The following is a 25,748-nucleotide window of genomic DNA, read 5'->3' as shown; positions in this document are numbered from 1 at the left end:
GGTCCAGCGCAGGGGTAGCCTCTCGTAGTGCATGCCCATGCTACTCCTCTCCCCCTCAACCCCCTTTGAATTTTCCCAAACAAGAAAAATTGCGAAAGCATCTGACCTCCCATCTTATGCAGAGCTGACAGGGCATCTACTGATGACGCCCGTCTGGGCCTCCAGGACTGGGCCTCCAGAGCCTCGCCCTGGCTCCGCAGGGGAGCAGTTCTGCTTGCTCGTGCCCTGACTTGCCACGGGGGGAACAGGCCCCAGCCCCCCCCAGCCGCTCCGGGCTCTGTGGTCTGCCTTGGAGCTGGGCATGCAAACAGTGAAGCCATGTGAACCCCCAGCACTGATGGACTTGTTTCCAGAGGGGACAGGGTTGCCCTGTTCTTGTAGAGGCCAACAGTCTCAGAGGCCAACAGTCTCAGAGGCCAACAGTCTCAGAGGCCAACAGTCTCAGTCTCAACAGCAAGGCAGCGGACCCAACAATTCACCCATCTGTCGGCACACAGTGGGCATTAAACTCCCTGGGGCCGCGGTCACTCTCTGTTGGGAAAAGGCAGACAGAGCTGCAGGCAGGGTCCTCTGAGACCCTAGGTCCTGGGGCTTCCGATCCCTGCCCATCCCCACACGGGGCAGATGTGGCTGTGGACCTTCTACCCGGTTACCTGGAGAGACAAGACGCACAGCACTCGCCCTGCTGGTTCCCTAGACCAGGTCTGAGGTTCCTTCCTCAGAGAGGTTACCTGCTGGATGCCCACCTAGCCACCCCTGCCAGGAGCCCCAGGACCTAGGGTGCAGGCTGCACAGGTGAGGCGATGCCCCGCCTGGCTGTGGGCTCACTGTCACCGCCCAGCCAAAGCCTGAGAGTGGCAGCGAGGGAAAGAGGGACGGCAGAGGCCTCCGAAGAGAAACATTTTAAGAGTTCGCTCTGACTGACGGCCCTGGATGTTTTCTGGTATCTTCCAAAGACTAAAGTGGGGAAGAGGAAGAGTGGGGGAACCTGAAGGTTTGGAGGCTACAAGACCAGAGGAAGCATCTGTGCTCCTGACCCTCGGCCTCCCCCATGGCTCACCTGGCCTGCAGGTGGGGTTAGATCTCAGGTGCCAGGCCATATCCGCCCCTTAAAGAGGTCAGTGCATGGATGGACGAAGCTTTCCAGCCCACCCCCTTTCCGAGGTGAGATCTGCAGACGGTAGAAGGGACTCATGAAGGAGTGAGGGTTGAGCATGGGTATGGACAGTTCTGGAACGCTGGGGCCTCCTGCCACCATGGGCTCCCAGCCACAAAGCCACAGAGCCCTCCGCTTCCCCAACCAGGGCAGTGCTGCCACAGGTGGGCTATTTTCACACGTGGTCTGAGAGAGGCCACCCCCTTTTCCAAAGGGACAGGTGGGAATTGCCGCTGATTCAGCCTGTTTCTAATCCACGTTCTCCTCTCCAAAGGCCTCCTGACATCATACCTGAACAAACCCCCTGCAGGGGACTGTGTCCCAAAGAAGCCCACTCAGAAGGCTCCAGCACCAGGAAAGACCCTAAACCTGTCTAATGAATGAGAGGCCATTGGCTTTCATTTATGTGAGAGGCCCTAGTAGCCCCAAAGCTGCAAAACCCAGCTCAATAATATGCTGGTTACTGTGCTAGAATGTGGTCAGCTGCAGATCAAACCTGGAGGCAGGTCAACCAGAAACGAACCATGTTTATCAAAGACCATCCATCCACCCATCCACCCATCCATCCATCCATCCACCCTTCTATCCATCCACCCACCCATCCATTCACTCCTTTAGTCATCCATCCACCCATCCATCCACCCACACATCCATCCATCCACCCATCCACCCATCCATCCACCCATCCATCCATCCATCCACCCACCCACCCATCCATACATCCATCCACCTCTCTATCCATCCACCCACCCATCCATTCACTCCTTTAGTCATCCATCCACTCATCCATCCATCTATCCACCCATCCACCCAGTTATCCATCCACCCATCCATCCACCCACCCATCCATCCATCCATCCATCCATCCATCCATCCATCCTTCTATCCATCTACCCACCCATCCATTCACTCCTTTAATCACTCATCCACTCATCCATCCACTCATCCATCCATCCATCCATCCATCCATCCACCCACCCACCCACCCACCCACGTATCCACCCATCCACCCATCCATCCATCCATCCATCCATCCATCCACCCACCCGCCCAAGTATCCACCCATCCATCCATCCATCCACAAGGTGCTGCCGTGTAATCTGCAGACTCTGGCTAGAAATCCTCACTTAACCAGAGGTAGGCAAGAGTCGCCTCTGAGGATCTGAATGCTGGGATGTCTACTTAAAGACATTTAAATTTCAACAACTGTAAACTTCTAGCTGGGCCCAGCGAGGACCAAAGGGACACAGGGAGTCCAGGGACACTGCCACCTCAGACAGAGCAGAGGACACTTACGGTCAAGTCCATTCAAGTAGCGCATGCGGATCTCACAGTGGCCCCAGACGGCACTCACTACGGGATAAAGTTTTTTGCCCTTGAGTCCCCGAAAAGCTACTCCCATGTACTGTCCATCCACAATGAAGCTCAGGGTCCCGTCATCCATATCCAGGGCCACCAGGAAGGAGTCAGGGACAATGAACGTCTCGTCCGGCTCCAGAAAGGCTGGGTACGTTTTGCTCGGCTGGTTTTTGCCGTCATGGTAGAGCCGGTTGCGCCCCAAGTCCCAGCCCCAGGACTCGTGGTTATTCCCCACGAGTGTCGTGTACCCCACGGAGTGCAGGGGGGCGTCTGCCGTCGCCACCCCCACCACGGCGTGGGTGCCGCGCTGCCTCATGGCCCACGTGATCTGCCACACGTGCAGCCCACGCGTGTACCCGACTTTGCCCCTGATGGCGTCCGTGCTCTGGGCCACCGGATGCCGGTGAAAGATCAGCTTGTCATCCTCCTTCACAAAGACGTTGAGCGAGCGGTCATTGTTGTTCCAGGAGTGGAGCAACTGGACGTCGTAGGACACGGGGGGCATGTCCAGCAGCAGGTCCAGGCGGGTGGGCTTGCAGTAGTCCAGACCCTGGAGCTCCTGCTTCAAGGGCCGGTACGTGGGGTCCCTCATGTCCACCGTCTTGATACCTCCAGTGACCTTCTGACCCATGTCGGCCTCCCGTTTCACCTGGTCACCAACGCCCAAGGCAAACTCATCAATCACGGGGCCTCTTCTCCAGTTTCCCAATCAGGCCTGGACGGCACTCCTAAGGGAGTTTGCTAGGCGGCCTCTGCCCGGTGTGGAGCATCTGGTACTGCCTAGTGGATGGAAGGAGAAACAGGAGGCCAAGTGAGCAGGAGATGCGGAGAGAAGGGGAGAAACTAACTCGGTTCGTGTCACGCCGGCACGTCCCAGCAGTCTGCCTTCCGGGCTCCTATCACACCGGATTCCGGGCAGGCCAGAGCCTCGGCACACAGTGAAATTCCCTTCTGTCCCCGCAGCTAGGTTGGCATAAAGGAGGGAGGCCGTCCACCTGACGGTCTACGTGGACAAGCGGACTTCGGGTGGGCACCACCTGTAACTGTGTCGGGTGCCCAGCCCGAGGCTCACCAAATACCTCATCACGGTTTCTCAGGGCAGAAGGCCAAGGTGGCCCGATGCCGAAATCAGCCCAGTGCAGTGGGCATCTCTCCTGGTCGAAGCAAGGGGACACCTACTCCCTGCGCCGGCGGTTTGGAAGGAAGGTGAACCCCCGAGTGTCAGCAGAAGCTGTTTGACATGCCACCTCCCGGTCCCTCTCTCTTCCGGCACAGCCGCCTCCGAAGACGTACCGCCGGTTCACACCAGGGAAGGGAACCCCAGTGCACATAAACCTCCTGGTCGGCGGTCCCTGAGGCCGCAGCAACCCCCCAGCGGGCCCCGAGTCGGGTGGGCGCAAAGGCTCTCAGCCCCGGTAGCTCTGGACCAACTCGAAGACGGCCACCCCTTCCCGCCCGCACTCTTCAACTTCTCCTTGGGTCCCCACAGCCCATCTGGGGAGGAAGTCCGACTCCAAGATGCCTCACTCCCGCCCTGGCTCCACCATCCCTTGGCTCCTTTAAGGGAAATCGGAGCCTTGGGCTGGAGGAGAGATCTCAGTGCATCCGTCAGTCGTCCTCTGTCTCGGCAGCACCAGGGGGAGGGGCTGAAACATGCGATGGGCAGGACTCCGGCCATCCCTGCCACGCCTGTCCCCAGTGTCCGCCTTGGAGAAGGGACAATCGCGAGCTACCTGGGTTTCCCGAGACTCACTCAAGAAAGAAGGTAGTTCCTGCCATCAGAACCCCACCCCCGCCCCCGGCCCGCAGAAGGGGCTCTTGGCTGCCTGGTTTGGGGGGGATGGGCTCCCAGGACTGACCAGACAAGGGAGCAGGCAGGCTCCTAGCTACATAAACACGACCAAACGAGGATACAGAGGAGCTGGGCAAGAGGCCATCGGCGCCTGCTGGAGAAGCATCCCAGGGCCACTTGTTCCGAGGAGCACGATGGTGCCTGGGTCAAGGAGAACACAAAGGAGCCCAGTGTAGGGGCTGCAGCGGGCGTGTTGCTGTCCCACTGTGGCAGAAGACAGAGCGCCTGCCGGGGGGCGAGGGCAGGGACCGGCTGCGGGAGATCTGGGAACCTGGGACCGCTGGCCTCCCTGTGGGGCGCCCAGGCACCAGCAGGGCCGGGAGGAGGGGCGGGACCTGCGCGGGGCCGGACGCCGGTCTGGTCCCTGGCTGCCCTGGAGACGCCTTCCTCTCAGCTGGGAAGAGACCCCGTGAGACGCCGTCCTCAGGGTGGCCAGGGCCCCTGGAGACTGGCTCTCGGTAGACACCGGAGTGGGAGCCCTTGGCCCGGACCTCCTTACCTCCGTGGGCAGGTCCCCCTTCTCGCCCTCCCCTTTGTGGTGTGGAACAAGAGGCTCCCTCATGGGCACTGCTTCAGAGAGGGGGTGGGACCCCTCGTGTCAAATGTTTGCAAAGCTGTACAGAGCTGAGGGGTCCCTCGGCGGCCGGGAGACCACCCTGGTTCTGGAAAGTTCTGTGGATACGGTGACCTCACAATCTAGAACTCCCAGGACAATCCCAGTTTCAAGCTTTCAGTCCCATCAACTGTCAAGAGCCATCGAAACCTCCAGGACTCCCCCCAGGGCCCTGCTGAGCGAGCACCCATGGCTCTGGGGCCTGATTACCAGGATGCGGGGAGCCTGGGTTTTGGTGTGGAAACGCGGTCCTGGTAACTGAAGAGACTGGCTGCTTGGCCTTCCCTGACCCCCCTCTTCCACGCCTCCCCAACAGCATCTTTCTGAGCCGGGGTACAGCTGGCCCAAGGCAGATCTCAAAGTCAGAAGCACCCACACCCATCTCTGTCTGGATACCCGCTCTGGCTGGTGCCCAGCAACCTCTCTGTGCAGGACCCCGTGGGGACACAGCTCAGCTCTCTTGGAGGACAAGGAGGGGATTAATATCTGAAGAGAGTTCATTTCACCGCTTCCTGGAGTGAAGCAATCTGTCGCCGTCCTGTCGTCTGGCTCTGGCCTCACAGCAGGAAGGACCTCTCTCCCAAAATCTCACAGTACTGAAGATCCCACTCTACCCACGACCCATGGGAACAGGTGGGAAGAGTCATGGGGAGGCTGGGGGTCGGGGGAGAGGAGACCCGGGGCAGGTGGGCTGTGTGTGAAGGGAAGGTGGTGGGGAGAAGTCCTGCTAACACATTAATTTAAAATACTTGGAGAGAAATGGGTGGGAACAGAGAAGGACCACAACAAGTAGGCTGGGGACAAGTCAGAGGTTGTGGGGGGAGGGTTGAAGGGGTGGGGGGGACGAGAAGGGAAGAGAGCGAGAGAGGGGCTCATGGGCCAGTAAACCTGGGTCTGTGCACACATGTAACTCCTACTTCAGCTGGACCACGACCAGTAAACTCTCTCTGTCAAGGGCTAGCTAGTAAATGTTTTAGGCTTTGTGGGCCCAACAGTCTCTGTGCAACTACTCAACTCTGCCTGTAGCAGGAGAGCAGCCACAGACAATGCATAAGTAAGTGAGCCTGGCTGAGTTCCAATAAAACTTTATTTACAAGAACAGACCAGCAGGTAGTCGGCCAACCCCCGAGCCAGACTAAGGGCCCTGCACAGGGATCACTGCAGTAGGAAAGCACAAGACGGAGGCGAAAAGGAATCTCGCGGTAGCAAGGTCAGTCCAGCGTCAGAACAAGGGGTCAGAAAAGACAACGTAACCTCACAGTGACTTGTCGGCTGTCTGTCCAGGTCAGCTCCACCAGCTCTTCCCTTTCTGAGATTCTGCCTCCTGGCTGCCAAGCAGGTTTACTTACATGGCCCTTGTGTTAAGCTCCTACCCTCCTGGCCCCCCATGTTGGGAACCATCCAAGCGGGGGAGCCCTTCTGGCCCCTGGACCATGTGACCTTGAGCACGGGGGCGGGGGGGTCCCTGGGAGGAAGAGGCTGGGGAGAGGGGGCAGAGAGGGCAGGCAAAGATGCCTGCAGCATCTCGGGACCACTCCCACACAAGGGCACCCTGGGGCCTAGCCAGGGACGTGAGCCACCCCTTCTGCTGTTCCTGGGCTGTCCTGCCATCTGAGTCACCTCCTAGGTGGTCAATCACTGTGGCAACCCTAGGGCCACTCTTGACTCACTTGTCACCTGCCCAACCCCACCCTGTGTCCAGGCCAACACCTCCTGCTGTCCACACACAGCCACCTCCTTGCCACGCAAGGCCACTAAAGCCATCCAGCTGCCCTCCGCTTTCCGTCTACTTCCAAATGTGGCCGCAGAGATCCACTAGCCCTCTTTTTGGGGACTGTAGCCTGGCAGGGCGTTCCCTTCCAGGCTCCGCCCCAACCTCACCACCTGACTCTGCATCATTCCTCCAACAGCCCTGCTCCCCCAGCTTCCAATCCTCGGCCTTCTCTGCCTAGGATTCGTCCGTAGCTTTTCTAAGCCTCAGTTTGCTCCTCTGTAAGATGGGTGTCCCACGCTTCCCTAAGACTCCGCTGAGACGATGTTCCAGAGAGCACCTGGAAAACTGGCATTTTCACTTTTTTGTTTTTATTTTTAGACCGTGCTCCGTACACTGAATGAAGATCACTGTTAGCCATCTTCTTGGTCACCATATCTGGTCCTACAGATGGACGCTGTCTTTGGGCCAGACCCAAGCGCTTGGAATGCTGAGCTAGAGCGGATCAAGTTTAAGGTCCCTTCTAAGCCGGGACCAGCAAATAAGGAGCCAGATGGTAAATATTCTAGGCTTTCTAGACAATATGTAAGTGAATGGGCATGGCTATGTTCCAATAAAACTTTATTTATAAAAACAGTGGGACTGGATTTGGCCCGGGGGCCATAGCTTACTGATCCGTGTTCTAAACCCAAGCAAAACTGCTGACACTCTCGTTAAAATACCTGGACATGAAAGTCGGGCGGGGGGGGGGGCAGGGGGGAGGGGAAGTGGGTTACACCATCCAAAAGTGCCGAGTGATGGAGATGCTGTTTTGGCCTATGCAGATCCTGTTAATGCCGGGCCAAGGCGGGAGTCCCTGGTGGGCACCAAACTTCGGGTAGGAAGTGGGAGAAGCAGTACAGGCCCCGGCTCCGGGACCAGCCCCCTTTCCTGCGTCTGAGACACAAGTGCGGATGTCCAGGCTTTGCAGGGCCTAGAGTTGCTACAGGAGTGTCAGGGCCTGGGCTGGCTCAGCAGGTCCTTGGTGAGTCCCCAGGAGGTGGGAGGACCCAGCCCTCATCCCCACCCAGGAGAAGCAAAGCCACAGAGGGGGCGGAGGGCGTCGCCGTGTATTGCCCTGCGGGGCTGGAAGAGAGAAGTGGGGGACAGAGGTGGCCTTGTTGCTGCCGCCACTCCCCACCAGTCACACGCAGACACACATACACACACGCGTGTGTGCACACTCAGAGCTCCAGCAGCTGAGGTGGCATCAGGGCTAAAGAGCAGGAGGGAGGCGAGGAGGTCCAGGCAGTGCCGTGGCCAGCGGTCCCCACTCCCTTTCAGTGCCGTGACGGCAGTGCTCTTTCCCAGAAAGCATTGCACATTAGCTACGTGTTCCTAAGATCACATCCACCCGTTCCTCCTCACAGCTGCCTCAAGCCAACCCTCAGACAACAAAGTCCTGCCCCCCAACCTCTGATCGCCCCAATAAGGCACTGTTCTCACTGTCCTCAGTCCCTGAGGCTGCAGGGACAGGTTGCCGCAAACAAGGTTCCAGCACCTGGTGCTTCCCAAAGACCAATGACGTAGCCAGAAAGGGGTGAGAAGAGACACCTGCATGCCCCGGGCTCCGGCGGGACAGGGGACTCTCGTGCTTGGTGGGTGGGTCATTACCCTCGTCAAGTACAGCAGGATGAGTATCTCAACCAGGACTAAGAATACGTGTGTAGGGCTTCCCTGGTGGCGCAGTGGTTGAGAGTCTGCCTGCCGATGCAGGGGACACGGGTTCGCGCCCCGGTCCGGGAAGATCCCACATGCCGCGGAGCGGCTGGGCCCATGAGCCATGGCCGCTGAGCCTGCGCGTCCGGAGCCTGTGCTCCACAACGGGAGAGGCCACAGCAGTGAGAGGCCCGCGTACCGCAAAAAAAAAAAAAAAAAAAAAAAGCTCTGGGACACAGGGGGAGGGAGGTCTGCGAAGCCCTATGGCTTGACTTGGTTGGACACTTTCCACCTACTGAGAACCCCCTTCTCCCCCAATGCCACACACATCATCCTCACTGGGTCAAAGGTCAGTTCATGGTTCACTGTGAAAAAGGATGCCACTTGGACCCTCTAACGGGCAGAAGCCTTCCATGCAGTGTTCCCAAGAATCCACCAGAGCCACCCGTCCACAGAGGAATTCTAAGTGGACGCACCTCCTCCTGCTGCTGCCGCCGGCAGCCAGTTAAGTGCTCTCTGCTCAGGGTCCGGGGACCAGTACTCCTACCCCAAAGCCCTGCTTCGGAGAGGGTCTGCTGGGGACCACAGCTCTCCACAGAAAGGAGGACCAAAGCCTCACAAACCACCTGCCCTCTAGTTTCTTGGGCTCCTCCAGGTGGCCTCTCTGTGCCCTCGGAGGGAGGGACAACCAGATCCAGAATTAGCAGACGTGCAGGGAAGGAAGCCCAGGACTGGACAGTGGTCCCCAGAGGGTGGGGACGACTAAGAAACACCCCCGAAGCGTACTGTTTGCGGGTCTGAACCCGCACCCAGCCTTTAATGACCTAAGGCAGTGATTCTCTCTGAAGGGGGAGGGAAGGGCATGCTCCTATCCGTGTCTCCTGGGCACACGTGGTGGAGAACGCCTGTTGGATACACCCATGGCTTTCACTATGCGAGTCACAGAGAAAAGTGATGCTGGCAGAGTTCTATGGGTGATGGGGGACCGGCAAGCCTTGTGGGATGCACAGGGTTAACAAAGGTTAAGGGGAACTGGAAAGGACGTTGGGAAAAGGCCATTTGTGTACAGGTGTGGGCGTGTATCCCAGACAGACCCCAACTGGGACATGTTTCTCGGCGTGCGGGTGCCACGTGGCAGTCCCCATCCAGGTGTAAAATATGCCGCAATCACCCACCGACCAGCTTTCCAGTGGTCTGGTCTACAAAACCTTACAGCCCTGCCCAGGGACATGTGGGCAAAGATGCTCACTTCACCATGAACTCCAGCAGCCTCGGAGAGAGGGAGGTAGCCCCTCAGATGTTCTGATTTAACACAAAACGTAACATGACGCTGTTAGATTTTAAAAAGCAAATCGGAGAACACCATGCAGAGCATGATCCCATGTCTGTAAGAACAGAGTTTTTAAAAGATGCTATCTGTGCGCGTTTGTCCGTAGGCATAGAGAAAGGTTTAGAAGGATAAACACCAAACCTTCCACAACGGTTAGTCCTGGAGGGGGGCGGCGGGAGGAAAGATGCGTTCTCTTTAAGGACTTTTTGAAATGAAAAAAAAAATTTTTTAATGCATGTATTCCCTTTTGCAATGAAAATAATGGTTAAGCAAAGAAAAAAGAATAAACAGCTGCAAAATACTGACTGAACGCACTGCAGTCACAAGCACAAGTTGTCCCCAGAGCAATTGTTCCTACAGGCTCTCCACGTGTGTCACTTCTTATAAAGCAAGCACAGGATAAATGTTTAATTTACCCAGGAAGATACACATGGAGACACTAGGGCATTTAAAATAAAAGGACAAGAATTCCCAGCTACAGCTCTGGGGACATCCCAAAGGGGACAGTATTTCTAGAATGAGTTCTCCTAAGACTTCCAATTATACTGTTTCCACATAACAAATTTTAATCTTCCCAGCAAAAATGGGGTAGCTATCTGTCTCTGTGGGCCCCAAGCAAGAAAAGAACTGCTCCGTGCTCAGACTGGAAACCCAGCCCCGGCAGCTGTATGTGGTTCTGTGCCCTGCCAAGGCCAGGTAGGGAGGTGAGGAAGGAGGACCTCGGCAGGGGTGGGGCAGGGGGAGCAGAGGCCGGAGGGGGCAAGAATGCCAACCTTGGCTCAGCTGGGACAGCTCACTCAGCACCTGCCCGTAACTTGACGCTGTCCCTTCAGTTAAAGCCACAGCTCCGCAGTTCCGCCTTGCAAAAAAGCACGTTCGGATCAATTGGCCCTGGAACTACTAAAAATTATCCTTTTGTTTTGTTGTTTTAAAAAAAAAAAAAAAGTTTGTTGAACGAGCAATACCCTCTGTTGGAAACACGGCCAGGGTGACCGGTGACAAATGGATGGAACAGGGGTGGGGGGCAGGGGACACACAGAGGCAGCCACTGAGAAGCGGCAGACGTACACTCACCCCCTTTCAGCTCAGTTCCCCCTCAGTGCATCTGACTGACCCCAGAACAGTCAAACCATTGTTTCGACCCAAGATGGGGAAAGAATAAAATTCAGGATGTGGAACAAGGTGACCTATTTATAAAGCCTCCTTTCACCTGCAGATCAAATAAGCTCCCTCCCTCCGCCTCCCCACCTCACACATCGCTGGTTGCAGCCCAGGATTTCGCAAGAGAAGCAGGCCTGAGCGATCGGTTATTAGATCAGGATGCAACGTCTGCAGCCTGCATATTAGGGTTTTGTGCTTCCTCAGCCGGGGCTCCGGAACACATTTCGGTGATGGGAGCGCCCAGGGTGGGCGTGCTCCGTGCAGCCTGGCCACGCAGCCCCGGCCAAGGTGCCACCAGCCAGAGGACAAGAGCTGTGTGGTTACCCTAACCCTAACGCTACCCCATCTCACCTGCACCCTTCCCGGATGCCCGGGAAGACCCAGGAAAGCTGTCTTCTTGCTCCAGCAGGGATGTAAAAGTCAGTGTCTGGCCCTAGAATCCACCAAAAGTATTGGACCTTTCTGGAAAGTTCTGACGAGTGATTCTGGAGAGAAAATCCCACACGGGCCGGAGCTCTAGCCTCTGACTTGAAAAGACCAAAAAATGCACCTGCCGTAAACGCCTACGGAAGGACCCAGATTACTCACGGCACTTTAAGAAAGGGCTCGAAGCAGTTGAGCCTTGTCCCTGGGAAATAGCATCAACATTCATTCAGAGACTAAAAATTAAAAAAAAAAAGTCACGGCTGCAGCCGAGTCAAGGTTATAACGGCAACGGCCTCCGCTGTGTTCAGACGAGCAGCTCTGCTCTCTGGAGGGAGCTGAGTGACACACAACGACACACAGCGACCTTCCTGACAGTTTTCTGAGACAGCGGCAGATGTGCCTTTGAGCGGCAGTGGGAACGAAGTCTAGATGGTGACCCCCAACCTTGCTCAGGCTGTGTGGTCCATCAAGCTGGGCCTGCCTGGTCCACGCAGGAGCTGGGGGGCCCCATGGAGAGGGGGCAGGAAGGCAGCACGGAGGACAGTGCCATAGCCACCCCCGAGGGAAAGCCCATGGGTGCCCATGGGGAAAGGCTTGGGGATGCAGGTGTTTCCTCACCCCACCTGGCTGGTGGCAGAAGCCTACAATCTCCGGGTGGCCTGGTGGCCCCAGTGAGCTCACTCCGGTCCCGAGAAAAGTGGGGCTCACCTTCCCCGAGGTGGGCACCTGGAGAAGGCTCTACAGGGAAACAGGGGTCCTCTCTGGAGGCCCTGGCCTCCCGCAGGATGCTCGCCTACCCGCTCACTCCACCGGCCGCTGGCCTCCATCAGGGTCCCTGGAACAAAGTCTGGCCACGCCCAGGCTTTAGGGCCCGGAGGCCTGAGTGGGAGCAGGTGACACTCTGGCCTCTTTCAGCGGGATGTGCCAACTGGGAAAGGTCACCTCTGAGAGCGATCATGTGGGTCGCCCCACATCCCTTCAGGAAGAATGAGCAGGAGGGAGGCCGGGGAGAGACGTAAGCCGCGAGAGGAATCAGCTCACAGAGAGGTAGAGGGGCCCGGGTCCCCTTATCCCACCCGGCAGATCCAGGGATGCTCTCAAACCACGCGGGGGTGTAAAAGGAGGGGCAAGGGCAGCATTCAGGGTCGCTAAAGCACTCAACGCAGCATCGGGCGTACACAGTAGGTGCTTAATACATGCTGCTCCCTGCCCCCTCCTGCCTCCTTTCAACATGAGATAAAGAAAAGGACAGAATCTTGAATGCCAAGTGCAAGAGAGCGCTCAGCCAGGGAATACCACGACAGGTGAGAGTTAAGGCCTCACGGGGTGGCCCGAGGAGCCCAGTCCCATCGTGTGAGACCACCGCTCCAGCAAAGCCACCTGTGCTTGTACAACCTCTAAAACCCCATTCAATAACGTAAACCTTTAGGTCAAGAGCAGGGGCAGAAGTCCCGTAAAATGTCTACAGTGGGGAGAGGCCGTAGGGATGCTCTCCTGCAAACAGGTTCACAGGAGTGGTTCTCAAAGTGGGGTCCCCGGATCCGCAGATCAGCATCACCCGTTAGAGACGCAGAGGCTTGGGCCCCACTCCTGACCTCCTGAATCGGGGACGCTGAGGATGGGGTCCAGCACTCTGCATACTAATGAGCCCTCCAGGGGATTAGGACACTGCTGGTTTGAAAGAATTATAGCTCAACATTCTGGAATCTCAAATCCACATTAAGTGAGAACTGACAGGCTTGGATTGATGAACACAATTTTTAAAAATTTCCTGTTCTGTCTTGATTTGAAATATTTCAAATGCTATACGTGCTCATAAGAAATCTCAAAGAAATGTATACAGTATGAATTAAAGCGCCCCCCTCCCATCAAATGCAGACACAGGGGCCGTCCACTTACGGCAAAGGATCACACCACACACACTTTTTCCAAGCCATAATATATCAGCTCCTACATCAATTTTATGCGTTAGTAACTGCACAATATTCCATTATCACAATTTTGGTAACTCTCCCTTATAGAAGGACATCTGGGTTGTTTGACTGTAATGACGGTCACGTGTGGGAGGTTAAGAATTTCTCCCTAACAAGCTGGCCTTAGAGCCGTTTCTTTCTTCCTTTCTTTTCTTTTTCTTTTTTTTGGCCACACCGTGTGGCTTGCGGGATCTTAGTTCCCCGACCAGGGATTGAACCCATGCCCCCTGCAACGGAAGCATGGTCCCAACCACTGGACCACCAGGGAAGTCCCGTGTTTCTTTTCAGTTTCACGGCCACCTCTCCTCTCATCACCCTCAAAATCTTGGGCCCTCAGAACCCCCCATCCCTCACTGTCCATTTTTTGAAGAAGAAAATCAAACGTGAAAGTAACCTACCAAAAGGCTTCCCGATCTTGGAACTGACCGTGGGGTCTGAAGGCGCTCAGGAGTTTCTGCACAACTAGTTGGGCTGAAGGTTTGTCAAGTGGACCTTGAATGGACCGCAGCCAATGAACTTGGACAGGATTCTAAAAGGAAGGGGCAGTGCGTCTTCTAGTGCAACCTAATCACCGTACCCTGGGTGGGATTTCACGGAACTCAACAGGATGCCAAGGGAGCGGTAAATCCCTGGGCCTCACAGGCCAGTTGGTGAAAAAAGGACTGAAGTATCCTTTAAAGCCACAAGAGCCTGCAGGAACTTCCTGTTAGGTTGCTGGTCTTCCTCCGCCAATCCTGTCAACCTGGAAAGTCCGGAACACCTGGGCTGATAACTCGACAAGGTGGGGAGGAGGGGGGGGGGTGGTCTCAGCAAGCCCACAGGTGGTGGATAAATTCACCCTGAACCTCCAGGCAAGTGGAAGCGGCCGGGTGCTAGATTCCCACGGCACCAGCTGGTCACGTGGGGGGGATGCGAGGAGGCAGGAAGGGGGCTCCCCAGCCACATCTACGGAGATGGACACAGCCATCCAAGATGCTAGCTGAAAGGATCACTCTTTGAGAGGCACGGAAAAAGGTTTGCTATCTTAAGTAAAAGGAAGGACACAGCTGTATCTGCCCTAAGGTAAAATCTAGAAAAAATTATACAGGCACACGCAGGAACAGAGATGAAAGGGAAGGTGGAAACATGATGCTTCTCTGTTTAGAGGGATGCGCTTATGAGTTTCCCTTTCTTCCACATTTCCTTACTGTTGTCCTATTGTTGTTACAAAACCACAAGTGGATGAATCCAGATGTCCATCAATGCATGATTGGATAAGCCAATTGTGGAATATATATTCAATGGAACATCATTCAGCCATAAACAAGAATAAAGGACTGACACCTGCCGTAACACGGATGAACCTCAAACCCTTTATGCTGGTGAAAGAAGGCAGATATAAAAGGTCACCTAGCGACGCTCCCACTTTTATGAAATAGCCAGAATACGTAAAGCCACAGAGACAGAAAGCAGGTTGGTGGTTGCCGGGGGAGGGGGAGTGGGGAGTGACGGCTAATGGGTCAGGGTCTCTTTTGCAGGGGATGAAAGCATTTCAGAACTGGATGGAGGTGGTGGCTGCATGGCATTATGAATGTACTACATGCCACGAAACAGCCCTCTTTACAAAGGTCACTGTTACGTGAATTTCGCAACAAATAAAAAAAACATAAATGGATGAAAACCATGCTTCTCCAAAATCCACACGGCAGGAGGCAAGTGTGGAAAGGGGCTGCAGAGCAGAGAGGAGCTCAGAGCTTGCAGAGACCTGGCGGGCAGAGCCAGGTCCGTCAGCCAGGGTTACACACGGGTACACAGCTAACGATATTCATATGTGGGGAGCGTGGAGCCTTCTAGAGCTGAGTTCTCTGCTCCCCGCCCCACCCCCCTTGTCTTTCCTCCGAAAAGCGCAGAGCTGTGGTTTGGCAACCCCGCTGCCTTGAGACGGCACCTGTAGATCGAGTTTCTCTGGAGGAATTCGGAACGCGGGCCTGCATCCTCATCCCTGCACCCGAAACGGCGCAGGCAGGGACTGACCAACACATGCACAGCTGCCGCTGGTCTGAGAATGAGCCCGCGCCTGAGCCGAGGTCACCGGGGACCCCCCGCCAACACACCCCCGACGGGGTACAAGGCAGGGCTAGGATTCCCAGGTCCCAGCTTTTCCACAGAGCATGTCAACATGCCGAGGACAAACTGGCAAAGGCTGCGCACTCTGTGTTATCAGGAAAGCATCCCAGCCACTCAGCCCCTTGCTCACTCCCTCTGTCAGTGCCCGTCTGCCAGCTAAGACGCCACACCACGGGGCTCTGGCTCAGGCCAGCCAGGCCCCAGGCTAACGCACAGTGTGACCGCACCTGCTACCGTACGCAAACCTGTTCTAACGGGTGGAGTTTCTGTGTTCTCGTGAGGATCGTCGCTCAAGACCTGGACAGGCCCCAGCTTCTCATGCCAGGTACTACCATCTCCCACGGACCCCTTCTGGCCAGACTTGCTCGTGGAAAACACGGAAAGTGGGCCCCAAAGGGCCATGCTCAAGGCCTATGTGTATACAGTAGGTGCTCATGAACACCTGAGTTGTTTACTTACCCGTCCCACAAGCACCTGCTAAACCCCAGTCAGGGAGCGCGGGCTTCCCGAGATCCTTTCTTTGTTCCTTAGTCCCCGAGAACCTCAATGAAGTGGATGATTCAAAACTGGGGGCCACAGATGGTCGGTGTCTGAGAAAGTAGGAGAATGTTCCACCTATGCTCCCAGAAAGCATCTTCCCCGGGTGGAAACCAGCAAAAACTGACAAAACCTACAAGATGGACACCTGCAGAAGTGATCCAATCTGAGAGGTGGTCTGTAAATGTTTAGCTGATGAGTGTTTGGAAAACAGCCAAGTCCAAATAAGGTGACTTAGGGCTGGAATTCATTCCAAGAATATTTATTAGGCACCTACTATATACCTTATGCACATACATACTCTATAGGTAGAAATCATTGCCCCCATGGAGCTTACAGTCTAGTGGGGGAGACATACAGCCATCGTAACAATCACTTGAACAATCAATGCAAGCTTCAGGGCAGAGATTTTTATCTGTGTGCTCACGGTGGGAGACCCCGTGCCTAGAACATTGCCTGGAACAAAGCAGGTGCTCAAGAAACAAGCGTTGACTGAATGAATATCTAACGTAGGGCCAGGTAATAAGTGTTAAAGAAAAATGAAGCAGAGTAGTGAGGACAGAGCAAGGGATGGGAGAAGGTGGTGAGGGAAGGCTTCTCTGATACAGTGATACATGGACAGAGACCTGGGGGAAGGGGAGGAGAAAAGCATGTGACTATTCAAAGGGAAGTGTGTTCTGGGCAGAGGGAACAGCACATGCAAAGGCCCTGAGGTCTGAGCATGCGTGGCATGGCGGGGGAAAAACAGAGATGCGGTATGGCCAGAGCAGAGAGAGGAAGAGGCTGAGGAGACAGTGCAAGGTGGGCAGACGGCAGGCACACCAGGCCCCGAGGGCCACAAAGAAGGGCTTTGGATTCTGTCTTCAGTGTGACAAGAAACCGGCAGAGGGCTTTGTGCAGGCAGAGGGCACAGTGCTTCCCTTCTAACAGAATCCCTCTTAGCTGCTGTGTTGAGAAGAGGCTGTTGACAGCTGGAGACCAGCTAGGGAGTCAACGCAAGGATGCAGCTCGGACCACGGGGTGGTGGAAGTGGTAGGATCCAGAATGTTACCCGAACTGGCTATAATCCCATAGGTGAGATCATACCTTGCCTGAGCAAAGGACTGCTTAAGCTCAAAAGTGGCGGTGAGTGAGGACGCAGACACAGAGCCCGGGAAGATGGCAGCCTGATCCATGGACCAAGGACTCCAGCTCTCGTTCCATCTACTCCTGTGACAACAGGGATATCGGGCTACAAAGCTTGAGGCGCAAATCCTGAGGGCCTCTCACCCGTTTCCCTGAGCTCTGGTTCAGTGCCTCCCATTTGCCCCTTTCAGAGGCAAACGCAAATCTTCAGTACACTGAGTGTCCCACCTCAGGTTTATACATCAGTCTCTTGTGAGTTTGGTAGATATCTCTAAACTGTATCAATATTGGATACACTGGGGGAAGAAGTCCAGTTCTTGAACCTGCAAAATGTAGATGGGCCATTATGACCCCAAGGGCCCAGTCCATCCCTTTGGGATCCTCATCTGAGTCGCCCTGAGGCCCCTATCCAAGACTTCTTGGAACTGAAACACGGTGGATCAAGGAGAAGATGGAGAAGACTACAGTCTGGGGCTGGGCTGCCTAGGCTTCACCTTCAGCTCCACAAGCTGGGCGACCTTGGGCAAGTGCTCCAACCTCTCTGAGCCTCAGGTTCCTCATCCACTGAAATGGGGACAATGACAGTTCAACCCTACTGGTTTGCTTTAAGGATTAAGTGAGGATCCCATGAAAAGCTTAGCACTCAATAAAGTGCCAACACTGGCCATGTATTTGTAGTTTGTGATCTGAGGAGAAGGAAGGGAGGGAGGGAGGGAGGGCTTCTTCAGAAGGCGTCTCTGGTAGCTCCCCAACGGTAGAATGTAGCCATGCAAATCCTGACACCCATTCCCCACTGCAAACTCAGCAAGCTCTCAGAGAACAGCCACCTCGGGGTGTCCGTGACCCAGCTCTGCGGCTGCCTCTCGCCATCTCAGGCTCACTAACGGCAACAGAGAGGTCTCCACGGGAAGCCCGAGGCTGGCAGTGGTTTTGTCTGCCTCTGCAGAACTCTCCCGATGCCTCCCCCCCATTCCCCGCTGCGCCTGCTCCGGGAAGGGGGTGATGGGGGTGGCAGCCGTGGCGGTGGGGTGCCACGCCTCTGTGCTCTCTGGGGCCAGGCAGCCGGGACAGACACATCTGGAGAAGTTTCTCAGGAAAGCAACTGGGATCTGGCGTGAGCCTGGGCCACTTACCACATTTGAGAACTCAAAAGGAAGAAAGGGGAAGTGGAAAAAGGGAAATTGGTCCAATGTCCATTTAATGGGCTAGTCCGGGGTGACAATCAGGGCAGAGGGAGGAAGAAGTCAGACGGAGACACTTGCCTGTCTGGCAAACTTGTCAGCCAAGTTTGGAACCAAGCAAGCTCAGGATGGGCCATTCGAGCTGGACCAGGGCCCCCCGGTACCTAGTAGGAGCCGTGCACACGCCTCGGCTGGGCTGCTCTGCGACTCCATACAGACCACGCTCAGAAAGGTATTTCCTCTGCAAGCTGGACTTTCCATAAAATCACCACAGCAGCGCATCACCTTCACAGGCGACATGGGGAGCAGAGGACGTGTCCCCCACCCCTCAGTGTCAAGGAAGGCCAGCCTCGTCACAGCCGCGGGGGGCACAGACCACAGACCCAGGTGTGGGGAGCCCTCCCCACCCCCCGGTGGGCAGCCAGGCAGTGCGGTCCCATAACTGCAGGAAGACCACGGTCCCCTCCCGCCCAGCACACTGAGTGCTTCTAACACTGTCCCAAGTTTCCGTTCCCATATCAAAAGCGCCTCTTTTCTGCTGAGGCGGCAAGACCTGCCAACAAAACAAGCCGCTGGGACCCGCGTTTCTGTAACACAACGCCTTCCCTTGAAACGCACTTCAATGAATCACTGAGGTTAAACAGTATCGACAGCTGGGCTGGTGGAAGGAATCCGTGTGAAAGTCGGACAGAGGCGCTCAGGCCCCTCCCCCTGCGCCGTGTCCCAGCCCCCCGCCCAGATAGCCCCGCTCTTGATTGACAGCACCCTCCCTCCAGGCCCCCAAACGGAAAAGCAGACGCGCCTGAGATCCTGCATGCGGAGTCCCTCCTTGCGAAGTGATCCCTTTAGGAGCGAGGGAGCCAGTCACCACATGTGCCCTGCATCCGGTCACGCCCTGGGGAGCCCGTGGGCCCGCAGCAGGGGCATCACCTGGGAGCCTGTTGGAAATGCAGACTGCCTCCAAATGGCCCTAACACAGGTGCTCTGTGTGCCCAGGTGGATGGCCGACGTGCTGTGGGCCCTCCCCAAGGCAGAGGCCAGGAGGAAACACATCAGCAAGAAAGATAAATGGAGCCCCGTCCATCCCTCTTCAGGAAGCCAGTCCTGAAACGTATCTGACTCCCAACAAACCAAATCTAGAAGCCGACGAGTTTAACAGAAGTTACGGGCAGAGCCTGTCAGGGCCCCGTCGGGCGCACAAAACAGGCTGTGGTTCCCTGGCCCAGACGTTCTGGAAGCCCCCGGTCACTCGGGGTCTGGGAAGACCAAGGTGGGGGCAACACCACTTCCGGGCCCCGCCCCCCAAGCTCCTTCTGAGCCCTCCTCAGCTCTCTCCGCTCCTCCAAATATCCCCAATTCCCCCACCAGCCAAGCCAGTCCAGCCGCGTCCGGGAGCCTCACGCTGCCTTGCAGCCACACCTGTTATAACGCCGTTCCTTTCACTTCAAACAACCCCACCCGGCCAGAATCCCAGCCATCCAGGATCAGTCCCTCTCGGCCACAGAGCCCTCCCTGGCTGGCCTCCACGATCCGGGCTGTTTCACAGCAGGTCTCCATTTCCCTGCAAAGTCTCCCCCAAAACTAGCTCAGGATCCTGGCTTCTCCCAGAATCTAGAATGAAGGTCACCCCCGGGGCCCAAGCAGCATCCCGGCTGAGGTCCACACCCTGCCCTCAACCCAGCCCCACATGGCCTGCCAGCAAGTGGCCTCACGGTCTCCCAGACACCTACCGGAGGATCGGAGCTCTGGAATGTTTCGGGCCAGTGCCCAGGCAGTGTCGGTGGGGAACCGCAGGAGGGAAGCCCTTGGTCCTCAGGCCAGGGAGAAGGAAGCGGAGTGCAGGCGGCTCACTGGTGCCCCGGGAGCAGGGTGTCTCCCTGCCAGTGGCCGGGCCCTGCGGGTCCCCAGGCCTCCCTCGCCCGGGCCGGATCAGCCCTGGCCTGAGTGAGCGCTGCCGTCACCAAGGGGAAGCGGCCCTTGGTTACCACTGGCCAGGAGAACACAGAAGGCAAAACAAACACTGGACTCCCTCCTCACTGCTGGGAACAATTACAAGGTAACCGGCCAGTTTTTAAAAGCCCTCCAGAAGGGAGGCTGCAGGCCCAATGGGAGGCTGGTTTGTAACCCGTTCCCTTCCCGCTGCTGCCGCTGCATCCTCCCCGAGACCCAGGGACTCTCCCTCCACCCCACTCAGGGGACGCCCAGGAACGCAAGGCTGGAGTCACAGAGGAAGCGTGGCAAACAGTCATGGGCAGGCAGTGCACCCTTCCAGTGTCCAAGGCATGTTCCAGAACGGCAGGTGGGCCCAGCCTGGCAGGTGTGGACCCCAGCCGGCATGCAGGGGCGGATTCACGACAGCACTCACCACTGCCCCCTTTCCAGATCCCCTCCCAGCAACGAACAGCTGTCTTGTTCCCAAACAAGTTGTCATGAAACGAACAGAAACTCAGCAGCGAGGAAGAGAGCGCCTGCTTGCCGGGCTCCAGCTGCGGCTGTGGGCCACCAGGACTGCCCCGGGGAGGGGCTTCAGGTACAGCCTGGGCTCTGACCCCAGCTGACGCCTGTCAGTAGGCCTGAGACCCCCCCAGCCAGTCGCACACCTCCTCCTGGGAACAGAGGACGCCCCCTGCGCCCAGGGCCTTGGCTGCGTCCAGACCCCGGAGCAGAAACCGTGGAGAGGCCCCAGTGGAAACGGGGGAGGGGGAGAGCAGAGTGACACCCCAGCCCCAGCCCCAGGTCTCCCCCAGGTGGGGGGCACATGCAGGAAGAGGTTTTCTTCCCCCCACCATGGACCTGCATCTGAGCCTCAAGGTCCTCCAGGTACCGGTTCCAAGGCTCCCTCTCTTCCCTGCTCCCTCACTGGGAAGGTGGGGCACCTTCTGGGGGGCCAGACTGCTGACCTTGGATGGGGAATGTGGCAGCAGGTCCAAACCCCCGACAAACAGGACCCGTCTCACCCTCTTGAATTCCCTCACCCCACCCCACAGGGCACGCTGCTCAGTTTTCCCATCCTGCTCAAGTCACACTGTTCTCGGGGAGAAGAGTCCACCCTGGCTTCACTGGCCTCCCAGGGGACAGACAGAGACAGACAGACAGACAGAGACAGAGACAGAGAGAAAGAGAGAGAGAGACTGAGGCAGAAAGAGAGACAGAGACAGAGAAAAACAGACACAGAGAGACAGAGACAGAGAAGCAGAGAGAGACAGAGACAGAGGTAGAGATACAGAAGGACATGGATATGAGGACAGAGACACACACAAAGAGACAGAGAGAGATATACAGAGAAAGACAAAGACACAGAAAGACAGAGAGACAGAGACAGAGAGACCCACACACAGAGACAGAAAGGCAGAGAGAGACAGAGACAGAGAGACACAGAGAAAGAAGTGCAAAGGAAGCAAGGGGACGGGAAGCAGGAGGGTGGAGACCCTGCAGCCTCAACAAACTTGGGCTCCGCGCCGCGGCTGGCCCAGCGTCCCCATCAGGAGGGTGGGGCTGAGGCTCTGAGTGGGAGCTGCCTCCCATGGTGCTGGGGGGGCAGGCAGGGATGGTGGGGAGCTGGGGGCAGGGCAGGAGGTTGGGGGTGCACCTCTGCCCAGCCTCACCCTGCTCCCCCGTCCCCGCAGACAGGGTCCCCTGCAAACCAGGAAGGGCCTGAAGTTAAAACAAGTCAACGACCTCCCTGGCCGGGCAGGCCAGCGGCTCCAGAGTGAGAACCTGGGCCCCTGTGGGTGCGAGGACCTGCCTGGGCTGTGCTCTGGAACGGGGAGGGGAACCAACAGTGGCCACAGCGGCAGTGGCAGGCCCCCCTTTATAAAGAATCAAACCAGTACCTTTGGTGGTGAAGGCCTGGCTCACCTGAGTATCAGGTCCCCCGGCCCACCCAGCCGAGTCCCTGCCCATCTCAGAGGGACCTGGGGGCCAGCCCCGGCCGCCCCAGACGCATAGAGCTATTGTTTAGGGGGCGCTGGGCAGCGGGGGTTATACCGGGCTTAGAGTCTCAGACCTGGCTCCGGTGCGCTGGGAACTGAAGTGGGGCATTTCTAGGACAACTGGACAGAAGCTACCAGAAAGGCCCCCTCCACCTCTCACTTGAGTTGATGGAGAAGTTTCTTCCAGACCTTCAGGTGTTGACTTGGATGTTGGAGGGGGAAGGGAAGGAGACAAGAATCACTGGACTAAGACGCCAGAGCGTCCTTGGTGTGACCCCGCCCCGTCCCTGCCTCCCTTTGGGGACGTGGGCTATGGCAACCGTTGCTGCTTTACCCACCAGGAGCCCAGCTAGGGAAAAAGCCCCTTAGTGCTATCTTATGTTTGAACATCCATAAACTGGCTTTCTCTCTCTTTTTATTTTTGGCTGCACTTCACAGCATGTGGGATCTTAGTTCCCGGACCAGGGATCGAACCCGTGCCCCCTGCAGTGGAAGCGCAGCGTCTTAACCGCTGGACCGCCAGGGAAGTCCACCCACAGACTGACTTTCTCCTTGTAGTCTTTCTCCTCACACGGTGAAGGAAAATTTAAACCCTCAGGAAAAAGTACAAAGAGTCTTGACACAGCCTTGTTCTTGTCTAACCACTAATGATCCGTTCGGCAAATTCGACAGCCTGTCCCGCGAGGCAGGGCCTGGGGCGGGGTGCGCACGGAGACTGAGGCCAGCAAGCCGCCTGATGCCCACAGCCTCACAGGAGAGATGACGTCTTCAGAGAGCTACAGTAGAAGCAGGATGCGCCACCTGGGGGGCTGCTGAGACGGGTGGCGGTGGAGGAAGGGTGGAGGAGGGGTGGGACCCTCAGGGAAGTCCCCTTTGAGGCCTCCTGACCGAGGCTGGGGTTTCAGTAACAGAGATGAGCTGAGGGAAGAAGCAGGCAGACCCTGCCACCCCCTGGTGAGAGAATCCCGCCCCCCACCAGAGGCGGGCAGCTGTCTTTGGGATCCGAAGGGTAGTCAAGTGACGAGAATGCCATTTGGAAAATTTGAGCAGTAACGGGAGAGAGGGAGAGAGAGGAACAAGGTGTGGACAGCAAGGGCCTTGAACGTCATGACAGGGATTCAGGACTCAGGCACTGGGGCCAGGTGGGGAGGCGACAGATCGACAGATCAGAAAGCCTGCTCCTAAAGTTCACCCAACACCCTGCCCCGCTCCGTCGCCGGGTTTCCGGATGGAACCAGAAAGCACTCAAAGCGGAGAGATGACGGCCCCTCCTTCCACAGAGCAGCTGCCCTTGCACGGCTTAACAAAAAGTGCTGTGAGGGGCAGCAGTTCCATAAATACTTTGGGGGAGGCAGGCTAAGAACCAGCAAGAAAGAATTAGAACATTTCTTTTAGGTAAACAGAAAATCTGAAGTGTGTTAACAGCCCAAGAAATACCACTTCAAACCAACATCATGAGAAAGCATCACTAATTTTTCACCTGTGAGAATGAGAGAGAGGGATTTCCCTGGCAGTCCAGTAGTTAAGACTCCAGGCTTCCACTGCCAGGGGCACGGGTTCGATCCCTGGTTGGGGAACTAAGATCCTGCATGCCGCGAGGCACGGCCCTCCCCCCCAAAAAAAGAATGAGAAAGACAATAAATACCTATTCTGCAAAGATAATGAATATACTCAAAGAGGCCAAAAAGTTCCCAGCACATAGTAGGTCCTCAGACAATACCGGATGCTTACACGGCCCTCATGACATGTGAGGCACTTTTGGGCACCTTGCCTTTCATATGTATTAATGGGTTAGGTGGTGGCTGTAATTATTACCGCCACATGACGTTCTGGTGAGCAAATCTTAACTCCAAAGGTCATTTCCAACCACTGACCACAGAACCGGATAAACACAACCTGCTTTTAAAGCACAAAGATATCTTGAAGATCACCCAATAAAAATGTTTCACTTTATACAACGGTGCAGCTGCTGCGGCAGGTAGTAAGGCAAATCCTCAAAAAGCTAAACATAGAATTACCATTCCCATATGGTCCAGCGATTCCACTTCTGGGTATAGAACCAAAAGATTTGGGAGCAGGGTCCCGAACAGATATTTGTACACCTGTGTTCACAGCAGCATTATTCACAATAGCCAAAAGGAGGAAGGAGCCCAAGCGGCTACCGACAGATGAATGGATAAGCAGTGTGGAGTGTACACACACGCTGGAATGTCATTCAGCCTTAAAAAGGAAGGTAATCGCGACACACGGCAACATGGATGCACCCTGAGGCTAAGTGAAATAAGCCAATCGCAAAAAGACAAATACTGTGTGATTCCACTCATACGAGGCACTGAGAGCAGTCAAATTCAGAGACAGAAAGTGGAAGGCTGGGTGCCATGGGGAAAGAGAATGGGGAGTTAGTATTTAATGGAGACAGAGTTTCACCTTGGGAAGATGAAGACGTTCTGGAAATGGATGGTGGTGATGGTTGCACAACAGTGTACTTAATGCCGCTGGACTCTACTCTCAAAAATGGTTAACATGGGGCTTCCCTGGTGGCGCAGTGGTTGCGAGTCCGCCTGCCGATGCAGGGGACACGGGTTCGTGCCCCGGTCCGGGAAGAGCCCACATGCCGCGGAGTGGCTGGGCCCGTGAGCCATGGCCGCTGAGCCTGCGCATCCGGAGCCTGTGCTCCGCAACGGGCGAGGCCACAACAGGGAGAGGCCCGCGTACCGCAAAAAAAAAAAAAAAAAAGTGCTAGTTTATGAGCCACTAGTGAGTGGCCAGCAGCAGATGAATCCAGTGTATGAGAAGTTAAAAGAAGAGGTGGGGGCTTCCCTGGTGGTGCAGTGGTTGCGAGTCCGCCTGCCGATGCAGGGGACACGGGTTCGTGCCCCGGTCCGGGAAGAGCCCACATGCCGCGGAGTGGCTGGGCCCGTGAGCCATGGCCGCTGAGCCTGCGCATCCGGAGCCTGTGCTCCGCAACGGGCGAGGCCACAACAGGGAGAGGCCCGCGTACCGCAAAAAAAAGAAAAAGGTTAAAATGGTAAATTTTATGTATATTCTACCACAATAAAAAATGCTTCATTTTATATGAAAATAAGGAAAATAAACCTGAGGCATACAAAGTGATGAAAGGGGGGTCCCTCTATCCTGATGCTAAGGGAACAAACGCTGAACAAAGCTAAGGCATTTGGCAGCCATCCCTGGTCCCACCCCATCTGCACCTTTAAGCCAATGACCAAGGCGGCTCAGACAAGGAGCTGTTTTCCCAGGAGTCATGCTGGAGAGGAAAATTGGCAGAGACAGAATGTCACCATTTACTTGGCTAATGCGTTCCTTAGACCTCCTGGCCAATCTCTCTTCTTTTCATTTGGAATAAGAAAAAGAAGGACGTGAATACTCGCAGGCGTGCTCACATGCTGTTTCTCACTGCAGGTGCTTCACAGACCCGACCAGGAGACAGAATTGGCAGGAAATGGAGGTGGACTTCAAAAGGAAGATAAATTTATGAAAGGCCAAGCCCAAAATGGCTAAGAAGCTGGGACAGGTTGCTCTCCAGGAAATGACTCATGTCTCCCCTGCTCCCTTGGGGCTGCTCTGGGA

At 56.1% G+C, this 25,748-nt stretch overlaps 1 protein-coding gene across 1 annotated transcript in view; it reads right to left on the bottom strand.

Moving 5' to 3' along the window:
• Positions 1 to 25,748, bottom strand: part of SPSB1 (splA/ryanodine receptor domain and SOCS box containing 1) — a 69,272-nt gene that overhangs the window by 7,191 nt on the left and 36,333 nt on the right. Inside the window, exon 2 of the mRNA XM_079914532.1 lies at positions 2,453 to 3,295. Within this exon, the coding sequence (XP_079770658.1) occupies positions 2,453 to 3,146 (694 nt within the window). The 5' untranslated portion in view covers positions 3,147 to 3,295. The remainder of the gene's footprint in view (positions 1 to 2,452; positions 3,296 to 25,748) is intronic.

Source organism: Stenella coeruleoalba (assembly GCF_951394435.1).
Source record: "Stenella coeruleoalba genome assembly, chromosome: 1".
Lineage (NCBI taxonomy): Eukaryota > Metazoa > Chordata > Mammalia > Artiodactyla > Delphinidae > Stenella > Stenella coeruleoalba.
The sequence above is the reverse complement of the archived record's forward strand: the minus strand, read 5'-3'. Positions and strand labels throughout refer to the sequence as shown.